Consider the following 12,650-nt stretch of genomic DNA (forward strand, 5'->3'; position numbering starts at 1 on the left):
TGAATGTTATGTAAAGCAGAGAAATCAATCAGAGGTGCAGACTGGATAGAACAACTGTTGTAAGGGCTCCTTGCCTTTGGGATTATATTCTTGAATAATGTAATTGCAAAAATAGTGCAGTTACACATCTGTAAAAATACCAGATTATTTACTAGAATCCTAGCTAAGGAACAACTCTTTGATCATTGGAGTTTTCACATTGCACAGTCTTCACAGGGTTAAGCAGGAATGTAATGCTGTGGGGATGCTGTTAAATTGCCTCTTTGTTTACAAGTCACTTTGGTTAATGGCATGAAGAGACTCCATTTGCTTTCGCAAAAAAACAGAAAGATAAAAAGACAACAAAAACCTATTTGTCTAACAACATCTCCCCGAACAGTAGTAAAGATTTTACTAGATTATTAAATAATAGATGAAAAACAAACATTTTTTTAAAGTGTACATCACAATGGGTTGAAAAAAGTCATACTAGGCAGCATCTTTTATTGCTTTATTTGAGGCGCATGTGAATTGTGCCTTTAAACCCTTAGGACTTCAAGCAGTAAGTGATCTCAAGTTCGACGTTGTCACAGGTATACCCAAAGGTCTTAGATTTCATGACAGCATTTTCATTCATTCACCTCAAACTAACCTCTAAAATTTTTATATGAGCTCATTTATCAAAACTGCCATCAGAAGTAACGTGGCAGATTTACAGTGAGAGAGGGACTGACTTCATAAGAAGAAAAATAACTGTCTGTAGACAGTATTATTTATTTGTTAATCATTAATGGCCCAGTTAGCATTTTGTAAAGCACACTGGAAGGAATTTCCTCTGCTTCAAGGACTAAAGAGAAAAAAAAATAATACTAGATTCAATGGATGATTCAGAAGATGGTTGTATTCTAGAGCGTGGCTTCTTCTGTTTATTCCTTTCTTTCCCTTTTTTGACATAGGTGCATGACCTTATGTTTACCTATATTAGCATTCACAGACAGAACAGGAAGAGCATCCCTTCCTACTGCATAATACTTACCACTGTTTTTCAGGAATAGCTACTTAAGTACATTTCTTGGGCTGTTTCCAGCCTCCCTTACATTTGAATCCCAATTTTCAAATACAGGCACACACCACACAAATGGGAGTCATCACCTACATTTGCTTTCATTGAGAACATATGCTAATGAGAACACGTAATAATTAAAATACTGTATATAAATTGGAATACCACCAAAAAAACCTCCAGTTCTGCTCCTTCTTTCCTACTTTAAATATGGCTGATGAGTGTGACCTATTTCAGCATGCTTAAATAAATTGTAGCCATCACTGATTTTTAGTGTTTCCCTCTCCCAGGGCTAAGGAAAGGCTGCAGTTCCCCATAGCCTTCAGACCTCACTTTGCCAACTACTCTCAAGCCACATACTAGAGACGCAAGCATCATGTTGTCCTCACAAAGTCAGCAGACTTTGGCTGTGCTGGTTCCCCAGCAATTGATGTTTGCTGTGTTAGTCCAGTGCAGTGTTGAGGGGAATACAAAAGGACCAAGATTCTTGGTGCATCTGCTATCGTGTGCGGTCAGCCTTAAATGCAGCCCTCACCCAACTCTCCAACCCCATCACATACACCATTACATTATAGACTGTCCTGTAGAGTTGGTTACACATTATGATACTGATTTATAAAAGGCAGAATTGATTTTTCCTCCCCCTCCAGCCCTCTATCCAGCTATAAGCAGCAGAGCTCTCTGGAAGGGGCGTGGGGAGAGTAAGACATTAAACCAGGAAGAGCTGCAGTGCGTTAAGCTGAACTACAACTGAGCCTTGATGAATAGTCTCAAGGATATTACATAGCCCATGACAAAAACTATTTAATGCTATACTGTTCAAAAGCACATACGGTTTCCTTTGCTTATACTACGTTAATGATTGTTTCGTTAGTGGAGAAAAGTCTAGAATAGATTCAAACCTCTGTAATACATCTTTAAAGGATGATCTTCTTTGACTTGTGGTGGTGATTTTTAGGAGAATTTGGCCACATAAGGTTAAAAAACCACTTTCCAGTACATGTCAGACATTCGGTCTCTTCCTACTTCAACACCTGCTTCTCTGAGCAGCATAGTCAGCACTGCTTCTTGGACCTGTTGCAGTATCTTTTCCTAGTTGTTAAAGCTGCTTTTTTTTTTATGAGAGCACCATAAAAGACTACAAAACACCTATAAAATAGGCCTCTGCCAAGGACTCTTCTCTTCACAGTAAAAACCAGCCATTAAGTTTTTGAATACAGCTGGTGCTATTTCAGGTGTTACCTGAAAAGAAGTACAGCTACAAATTGGAAAAGTAAAATCCTGACCTAGTTTGTTTCTAAGAATATTGCTACTGACTTCAATGGGATCAGTATTTCTTCTTAGTAGTTTTTAAGGCAGGAAAGTCTTTTTGTTTATCCTAACATCTTGCTTGCCTGAAGAATCATGATATATTTAGCTGTTCCTGTTTGCTCCATCAGTTCACCATCCGAAGAAGGATATATTAGTTAAGCCCAGCTACACCATTACATTTCATAACTTTATCTTTTGTACTAGGAGATACTAAAAGTACTGAGGTGGAAGTACACCCTTCTACCTGCTCAAGATTACTTCCATATCCTGCAGTAATTACTCACTCTCTTATAAACTAGCTTGGCACTTTTTATGTTACATCATCACTGTATCAGTGCATAATATTGAAACTCACCATGTTTTGGTTGTACGGTTATTTCTGCCACTCTAATTAAGCACCAATTAAGACGAAGATTTTTTTTTTTCACATGCTGTTTTAATATTCACTTCTGATGGGATTATTCTTCTTTGGGAAACAAACCATCTTGTATAAGTATGACTTTATTGTGTGGACAATTCTGAATCATCAGGACTCTTGTGAATACGATCGTAGATGTCCGTAATTCTTTTTCCTTGTTTATATGTTGTATTGAATTGGTCAGTTTTGGTCAGCATAACAATGATCAGATCTCTAATGCTCTTTGGACTTCAACATGACATATGGTGGGACAGGCAACAGAAAAGATGTCTCTTGGTTTCCTTCTCCTGAGACCACTTTCTTGCCTCATGACAAATTAATTAGTAATGGGGAGATGGCAGAACTGGAAAGAATTTGGGGAATGCTGAATTTTTTTATTCTCTTGTCTTTTGATGTTATAAAGACATTCTCAGTTTGTACTAGTGGTGTATTGTCCCTTGCTCTCACTTGTTGTTTTTATCTATGCTGACATCCAGGTCAAACTGCCAGCTCAACTCCTGTTGTCTTTTCTTACTTTCTTATTTCTTGTCTTTCACCAAAGGTCTCTGCTGCTCTGCTCTGCAGAATTTCCCTTCCAACACCTTTCCTCTGATGTTTGTAGTGGCATTATAATTTTTCTCTTTTGTATTTATTGAACTAGAAGATTCAGCTCACCAGGCTTGCCATATACCATTAGGTATCTAATATAAACCAGTTGCCAAGACTCTTTCTGTGGTCAGTGGAGGGAGATAATTGCCTCCAGAGGCTAATTCACCCTGTCCAACAATACAAGCAGAATTAATTTGCCTAAATGTAGGTGCTTCTACCAGTAAAGGTGCCCTCGGATACCCAAGGGTACATCTGCAGTAATATGTAATTTGTGTCAGGAGTATACTTCTGAAGCAAATCTTCTGGTTGTCTCCACACACTGTGATTTGGTTCATGTTTCAGAGTACATGAACTGGATTCCTTTCAGATGAAGCTAAAAAGAAGGTTGATCTCTAGGAGTGCGCTTAATCGTCTCCAAACCCTGAACCCCTGAACTCAGTCCATGAGACCAGATTTGAGTTAAAACTAGTCTGAATTCCTTCTGACCTAAACCATATCCATATCTAAATTAGCAATATCAGTAGACTGCAGAGTGAAACACTTGATGCTGATGACCCAGCATCCACAGCTACTAGGTCTTTTCAGGTGCCATGGGCTGCATGCCTCTGAATCGTTTGTAGTGCATTAATTGAGCTCTTGCTGTGTATCATCTGGTTTAAATTCAAGTGAAAGAAGCTTACAAGCTGGGAGAATGCTCAGTGTGTAAATGAAGATAACTGAGACATTCACTTGAAAAGTGACCTCCTGATCTGAGCCAAAGCACTACTGTAGAGGCATACTAATAGCCCAAGACATCTCCATGAATGTGGCAGATATGACACAGAACCTGTCAGAACCAGCACCCTTTTGGAGTGGCAGCCGCAGGCCATTTGGGAGATGCCATAGCACCTAGTATGTCACTAAGGGCATATGGTTAGGTCCCCAGTCCCACCGGAAGATAAGTAAGGTAAATTATTCTGTATAGGTGCCTCTCCCTTGAATAGAGAGGAATCCTACACAATTAGCTGTGTAATTTCTAGATGGCTGAAGTCACATGAGATGATGCCCATTCTTTGTCAGAAATTAACTGTCTGAGTCAAAGAGAGTGACTTAAACAGCAGAAAGTACTGTAGGAGACTTTAGGCATTTATATATTCCCCAAAAAATCTTACATAAGATTCTGCTCCTGCGAATGCCTCGAGGCGCCACCACTGTATTTGGGCTGAGTACATAAGTGCTCATCTACTGCTCGAGGCCATCTGGGATTCACAGGATTGGCACTCCCAAACCTGTGTCTCTTAAGGACCACATACTCTGAGCACATCTAACAGACTGGCAGCATGAAATGGCAACACAAACTAGCAGTCATAGCTGCTGCCATTCAAACCATAGCTAGAGGACAACTCCCTTTTGTATCTGTCCCTACATGTGTGCAAGAAGTTTGGGTAGCACCCCACAAAGGATGAATTGCAAAATTGCCGTTTTAATGCTCTGTTTTCCTGTCACTGTCCCCCTACACACAAATTACTTGAAAATCATTATTGTGCTATCTGAAAAGCTCTGCAGTTCTGCAAATCTTAGGCATACAAAAAGGAGGGAGGAGTAAGCATTTTAGAAGTCAGGTTGCCTACGGTGCACTTTGTTTTTCTCTGTCTCATATAGTCCCTTTTGCTCAAGCTGTTATATTGAGGACCATCTTGAATGTAATGTATTCACAATAAAAACCCAAACAAACTCATATGTGCTGTCCTCAAATACACTGAAGCAGCACATCAGTAAATACCCATTTTGAAATGCCTTTCATAATAACGTGCAAATTACATACCTTGCAGGAGTCACAATTTAGAATAAGTTTGCAGTGTTTTCAAAAGATATTAAGGCTATTACTGTCAGTAACTATTCTCTAAATTCTCTTCAAAAGTGTTTCAAGAGATTGTCTGAGGGCTTTGTTAGTACAAGAAACTTTATCTGTCAAAGTACTTTAAAGTGACAGATTGCTAACACAAATCCATTATATTCAAATCTGAAGTAAAATAATATACTGTCCAACAAATAATTATAATAAGAAGATAATACATTGTTAAATAAGAAAAGCCACACTCTGAATGTTTTTGACTTCCAAAAGGTATGGAGGAATATCCAGTGAGATTCCCAGAGAAGCTCTGATCCTGGTACCTAGCTTGTGGTGATAACAGGGAACTGGGGCATAAACAATATCTATCTGCGAAGTCTTAAAAGCAGAGCTACAAAGGAAATCTGGAGAACAACAGGAGACTGAGTCAGGGTTTCTGGGAAGTAGTCTGAGCTTTCTTTCACTCTATTTAAACCAGCTGAAGAATATTTTTTCCACATATGTTTAAAATTGTCTATAACTGATACCGGAGGACTCTGATTATAATAAACTATTTCTGCTGGGTGCAAATACTTGGGAAAGAGGGAGGATTTAAGTTAGCTCAGCAATAATTATTTTATTGACTTTTGGCTACAATATTAAGCTCCAGTGCTTTACTGAGTGAGGGTGTGGGGTTTTTTAATTATTTTTCAAATTTGCAATACACTTCAGGCCTACAAGCAGTTTCTATTTTGTATAGCAGGTAACAAATTAGGATGAATTTTAAAATGTTATGCTATTCCCATGCTCCACCTGCTTGAAGCAAAACCAAAGGGATCCTTCATTGACTGCTTTCAAAGTTTCCAAAATTAGGAATTTGCTCTTGATTTTAAGATGGATTGTTAGATGCACATAGCTGATTTGCTAGCACTTATCTCTTAGCTCAATCCTGCTAGCTAGTAATCAAGATCATTGAAATTGTGTAAGGATGGACTTTCTAAACCTGCCCTTTAATGATGAGGTATGGTTATTGCTGAGTAATGAAGCAGTGGTGAGTGGAAAATGCTGGTGAAGCCACAGCTGTATTTCTCACAGGATGCTTTTGTTGCATCACTTCACTCTCATTCAGTCAGTGACAACTGCTCCAACTGCCTGTTTGTGCATTTATTCCACAACTGCCACTGCTATTCATCTGCAATTCATTCATAACTAATCTGTAAATCCCCAGCCCCTTTCCCTTCTGGTCTATCTATAAGACTTCCCAAATGGACACACATGATTAGACCTAGTGGTAAGGCGGGCACGTTATACACTGTACATTTTACAAGGTTTTTAGTGCTTAAAAAGCATTAACGTGCACAGCTCATGCAGTAGATATGTGTTAATGTTACTTTTGCCATTTTACTGTTCTTCCTGTCTTCTTTCCCATAGTTAAATCTTTCCCTTCTTTTAAATTACGTTAAAAACTGTTTAGGAGAGAAATAAGGTTTCCCTTTAGCTTTGACAGATTCTAGCCCATTGCAGAGCTGAAGAGGGAATAGGCAGAGCCGTGGGTCACGAAGGAGGGGGCATCTTTCCTGAGATGTCGCTGCAGCCTGCCCTGAGACATTCAGCAAGCCAGCACCACCGTGCTTTTGTTCTTCCTCTCATTCCCAATGTGTCCTAGCTGTTGGGGAAGAAGCCACCTCTCTTTTGTTTCTATGGTTGGCTAACCCCAATTCTAGCCCTTGCTGGAAGACAGGTTAACAGGAGGTTACTCTGAACAACACTGCATAGTGCTAGCACAGCACGAGTTACGGCAAGAGCAGCATCACTCCAAAATCCACAACTTGAAAGCTGACACAAGGGAGGCTGGAAGCGTACCCTGCCAGATAAACCTCCTGTGTAGAACAGAAGTAGACATGTATAAAAAAACAATACGCTGTATTCTAGGGCTACTTATTTCGCTCTTTTACGGAGAGCAGCACAACAGTAGTCATGTCTGTCCTCATTGTAGGAGTGTTTCTGTGTTGTGTACCTGGTTGCTAAGATGATCAAGGCAATCAGCACTATGTAGCACTGAAGAGGACATTGATGGTGCTGTAGAGGTGTTAGAAGACGGGTGGGGTTATTTCTGCCTTCTTTCAAATAGGGTCTGTCTTCAGAGCAGGAGAAGATTTTTTTACCCACTGGAGCACCTGCCTAGAAGTACTTAAAGTCCCATTGCAAGACATAGTATGTGTGTTTGGTATAGATACTAAAGAGGAGAGGCAGGGCAGGGGAGCAGGTGTAGTGATGGGTGAGGAGGAGAGGAATGATTTTCAAAAGGTACTTTGCTCCTTCAGTTACTTGTTATTGACAAAAGTTCTTGCGGATGAGTTTTGCTTTTACAAAGTAGCTGGATGGGTTTGAGAGACACAGCTAGGAGAGGAGATTGAGTGCTGTAAGAGTTGATCTAGATGAGATACCAGCTTCATCCTCTGAAATTTTGCTGTAGACTGAAGGATCACTCTTCTTTTGGAAAAGCTGTTGACTTTCTATTTGTTTATGGTTTTGTTTAGAATGGCCACAGTGCACAAAACTGGAAGACATCCGTTCTTCTGGGTTTACGAAAGCCACATTTATGCTGAAGGGAAGCATAACTGCTTGTTGTTGTTCTCAGTTTCAAAAGAATCCTTGGAGGCTGTAATTCAACTAATTCACTTTTTAAAACAGTAATACTGAATTGGACTTATTTTCAGCTTGGCACCTGTCTTTACAGATGCCCGAAAACTCATTTCTCAGGCGCATTCTAGAAATGTCATAGGGCTATTTTCAGAGCTGGTGAATTGGTCTGTTCTGATGTTGTGTGGTATTGCGAGGAAAACACCAACCAGCTAACTTGCAACAGAGTTGGCTTCTAGTACTGGCTCTGCCACTGGCTTGTCTGGTGGCTGTGGACAGTCACTTGATAACTCTGTGACTCCATGTTCCCACCTTTAAAACAGGGGTGATGATTTTTATTTCCTTTGTAAAATGCTTTGAGATCCACTTTATACCACAGCAAACATTACTAATGGTAGTCCTATATATTGCCCTTTTAAAGCCATAGGAAACTATGTGAATCCGACTTAGTCCCTGCAACCAGTGGGGGGTCCCTAAAATCATTCAGAATTAGTAGCTGGGAAAGAGTGGCTGTTCTACAGACATGCCCACACTCCAGAGATGCGACTGCAGCTTCCACAGGTATGTCCAAGCTCCCTCTGAGCTCTGGCACTGCTAACGGGGTACCCATGCTAGTGTGGAGCTCAGCAGCTGCTGCTGGCTGGCCCCAAGTAGCTCAGGAGATGCTGGGGTGAGGAGCCCGCGCTGAGCTCCATGCTGCTGCAGTGACATTGTTGCCAGTACCTCCCCTAGTTAATTTAAAGCTAGCTCAAGTATGTCTGCACAAGCTGCAGTTAGGCTGTGACTGCGGTATAAAAATACACCCTACAGGAGACCACAGGCAGCCAGAGCTTCAGAGAAAGCATCTTAGTTACATTTGCAATCAAGCACGGGCTGCTGGCATCGTTGCAAATTTACCTTACCTTTGGCTTATTCTTCGTACTCTGCAAATACATCTCTGCTCTCAAAGTAAGGGAAGGTTTTGTTCATCCTCTTCACCTGCCGTGAATGGTGTTCTAGACTAGGGCATGCTTAAATTTGGAATTTAAATGCCTCAATTTTAATTTTAGTTGCTACTTTATCCATACATAACTCTCATCTACCTTTTTTCCCATCCAAAATGTGGAGGAAGCCTTAACGTGGTGACAATAATGCTGAGAAGTAGGTAGTATCACTCTGTTTTTAGAGAGAGAGAGAGAAATCGAGGCAGAGGAAAAGTTATCTGCCATGGACTAAACAGGGAGTCATGGTGGGAGAAGGAACTGGCTCCATGCATTTATTTTTGCCTAGAGGAACCAGTGGTGTTTGGAGCACATGGACTGCATCAGTTAATTAGTAACTCACCAACTACCAATGCATCCTAATCCATTTTTTGCCAGGTGCCCCGTTTTTGTACATCTTATACTAATGTTATGAGAAGTCTTAAGTACACTTTAAAATGACACAGCAAATTAATAATACACTAAATAATTCAGTACTATATGGAACAATCATCCTCCTAGGATGTATCAGATAAATAAAACATGGGTTAGAAGTGTCTCTGAATGATGGTATTGTAGGAAAGGCATCTCAAAAAATAAAGGAGTAATGATCACATCCTTTTCTGTTTTATAGTCTTCCTTTCTTAATATATTTAAAATATTTGGCTCCAAATTCAAATGCTTATGGGAAAGCTATACACTGAAAAGATTTGGTTTTAAGTCTCATTAGCTGTGCTAAGTATCAATTCATTTGGCAAAATATTCTCCCAGAAAACAGTTTGTGCCAGTTCAACACTATTTGATGGCTGATTCCTCAAAGATCTATTCTGAATATAGAAAGGAGCCACATGATTCATTCAGCTTGTGCATATCTATTTTATCTCGATAGAAGGATTATATATGGAGAGATAAAGGTTTGTTAAACAAAGTATCATTAATCACTCTGTCCGGAAATGTAGACTTTGTAGGAGCATGCTGTAATTTGCATCACTTTTGCTATGCCTTGCCAGTGCTGCTGGTGAGCAATAACAAACCTGTATTTATGAAAAGGACAGGTTTAAGATGAAAATAATTCTATCTGAAAACTGTGAGAATGGTACAGAATCCTGTCGCCTGCACTCGTTCAACGGGAGAACACTGTATTTGTAATAAATTCCTTTTGCTCTGGATGAGTTCTGCATTTTCAATGAGGTTAACTTGGCAACATTCTAGTTGATTTTAATAAAAATAGCTGCTTTGAGGACAGGGAGCTGAGGTTGCCAAATTTACAGCTGCCTTGCACAATTACTCTTACACCTCCTTCAGGGCTACTTAGAACCAGTAAGCAAATTAAGTGTATCGATTGCAATTTTGTTGGACTAACCCTTTTTTCTTAAGGAATAAACTTGATTCCTTTCAGTATGTGTCTGCTCAGAGTGATCTCTTTTCTTTTCAGCCATAACACAAAGACAACATCATGGCTGGATCCACGACTTGCGAAAAAGGCTAAACCTCCAGAAGAGTGCAAAGAAAATGGTAGGTTATTAAGTTTTCGTTGCTGCTCAGAGGGGATTTGTCTTTGTGTGTGTGTGTCTCTCTCTCAGTTCTTACAAAAATCAGGCATTTGGGGGAATGATGAAAGGTGTTTAATTGCTGCTTTGGTTAGAAGCCATAAGTGATACCAGTTCTCAGTGTGCCATGTGTTTCTGCTTTTTATTCCCCTTTCTGATGCTATCCAAAGCTGAGGATCACAAGTGTGTTTTCTGCCTGTTGTGTGTGTGACTCCGGGACTGACCCTCTCCCTCATCTCCTACAGAGAACTTTGGTCTGCAGAACAGAATCCCTTTTCAGATTCTGAGCTTTTAATCTACAGGCGATTCAATGCATAAGGGAAACTAGCAGCACCGTGGGAATATGAATATTGTTTGATTTGTATTTAAAGGTACAGTGCTATGCTATTTAGTAGCCAATTTAAACAAAACAGTGTCTGATAAAACAGGGTGTGGGAGGGAGACAAGAGATCAGTGTCTGTCAGAGTTCAAGGCTGGATTGGGGGGTATTGCATTGTTAAAGGTTTAAAATTTAAAAGCATAAATACTGTTGAGGATGCTTAAAAGAGCTGTAGCTCGTGTGCAGGAGGAATGACTATATTGACAGATTCAGAGATATGAAATAATACAGATCATATCAAACTATCTTATATGCATTCAGTATAATTTCTATTTTTTCTCCGGTAAAGTTTCAGTAATCAAAATCATTTAATAAAGCCAAAGTAAAAATGTATTGTAATAGATCTGTTTCTGAGGAGGTTTTTTTTCATTGTTTTATAGTTCAGTGTCAGTTCAATTAGCCAGTTAAGAAGTAACGATTTCTAAAGACTGCTACTTATTTTATTATTGTGAGGTACAAAAGATGAAATGCATGCATGCTATGTGCATTAATTCAAAGCATTTTAAAATATTTTAAATGTATTACTAGATTTTCATGTGCTGCATCTGATTTATTTTCAATTTTCCAAAATACATTCATTTGTTTAATGTAAATAGTATTAACTGAAAGAAAACTCAGTGCTGGTTTGGGCTGATAAAGAAGTCACTGAGGAGTAGCTGGCTGTGTGAAATGCAGGGTCAGTGGTTTGGTAAAGAATGTTCCTGGATTTTTTTTGCCAATGGCTTCATTTTGAAAGATTGCTATATTCCAAAAATCCCTTCCTTATTTCAGCAGTAATTCTGACGTTCTCTTCTGACATCAGAAATTACATGTCTGAATGATTTTGTGATGCTTATTCTAGCACTGACAACACTAGCTCCCAGAGTAAATTCTACAGTGAATACAACAGAAGTGTGTTACTGAAACAAAAAAAGGGCACAAGAGTTTTGCATTCTAAATCTCTCACATTACTTATATGAAGCTATATATCTTTGCCTGCTCCTCAAGGAATACTAGTGAAAAAAAGCAGAAGAAAAATTCACCAAATTTACCAATAACTATGTAGTAACATATCACAGAGTTACTTGGAGTAAATGTGTGTTGCTTTTTTTTCCCCCCTTTTTTTCTTTTTCTGTTAGCTGTTGTATACTGAGATCACAACAAGCACTGAAATATTAAAAAATATACCAAAGTATCTGAAACATTTTAAAATGAAGATCAGTGCATTAAAGAAACAGCATTATTTTGTAGTTATTTGACTACTGGATTATTGAATTAATATAGTATGCTGGGTCATGTTGTTCTTTTAAGGGTTGCTCAGCTCATTAATGCAAAGTACTTGAAGTGAAGCATAAAAGACTTTAGGGAGAGATTTTCTATTCTTACAGAGATTGTTCTTGCAACATCCTCTCTTTTCCTAAGGTTCTTTTGTTGTTCAAAAATGTGGTTTTGTTTTTTTTAATCCAATACCTGCAGAAGAAAAGGTTTTTAAAAATCACTGATATACCTTAGAATGGCTGCACCTTGCCATTGAGGTCCAACACCAGGGACATTGTTATAGCACACAGGAATTTGGAATTTTTGTTTAGATTTAATGTCAGATCAAGGATTAATTTCACACGCGTTTCGGCTGTGGCTTGGTAGATTTTTTTTGTGCCAAACATCTTTTCTGTTACACTTTATGATTTATTCTGGCACATTTTACTCAGAGATACAAAATTTTAGAAAGACATCAGTGTTTAGATAGAAAATTATACTTACCTTGCTTCTTTATTGCTATCTGCATAACTTGTGGTTTTCATTTTGTCACATCTAAAACTTGTATAGATTCTCTGAGATATGTTATGATGTCCTTACCACCTATCAGATTCTGCTATCAGGTTTTCATTCTGAACAACCCAACTTTTGTGTTCTCCTTTCAGTGTAAATCCTGCCAAATCCTCCTTCTTCATTCTGCCACCAACATGCAGT

General features: G+C 38.9%; 1 protein-coding gene across 6 annotated transcripts in view; it reads left to right on the top strand.

Moving 5' to 3' along the window:
- MAGI2 (membrane associated guanylate kinase, WW and PDZ domain containing 2) overlaps positions 1 to 12,650 on the top strand; it is a 760,905-nt gene that overhangs the window by 516,406 nt on the left and 231,849 nt on the right. For all 6 annotated transcript variants that reach the window (XM_069801726.1, XM_069801727.1, XM_069801731.1 and 3 more), the window contains one exon: positions 10,207 to 10,286. In XM_069801726.1, the coding sequence (XP_069657827.1) occupies positions 10,207 to 10,286 (80 nt within the window). The remainder of the gene's footprint in view (positions 1 to 10,206; positions 10,287 to 12,650) is intronic.

The sequence above is a fragment of the Haliaeetus albicilla genome, chromosome 14 (genome assembly GCF_947461875.1).
Source record: "Haliaeetus albicilla chromosome 14, bHalAlb1.1, whole genome shotgun sequence".
In the NCBI taxonomy this organism is placed as follows: Eukaryota; Metazoa; Chordata; class Aves; order Accipitriformes; family Accipitridae; genus Haliaeetus; species Haliaeetus albicilla.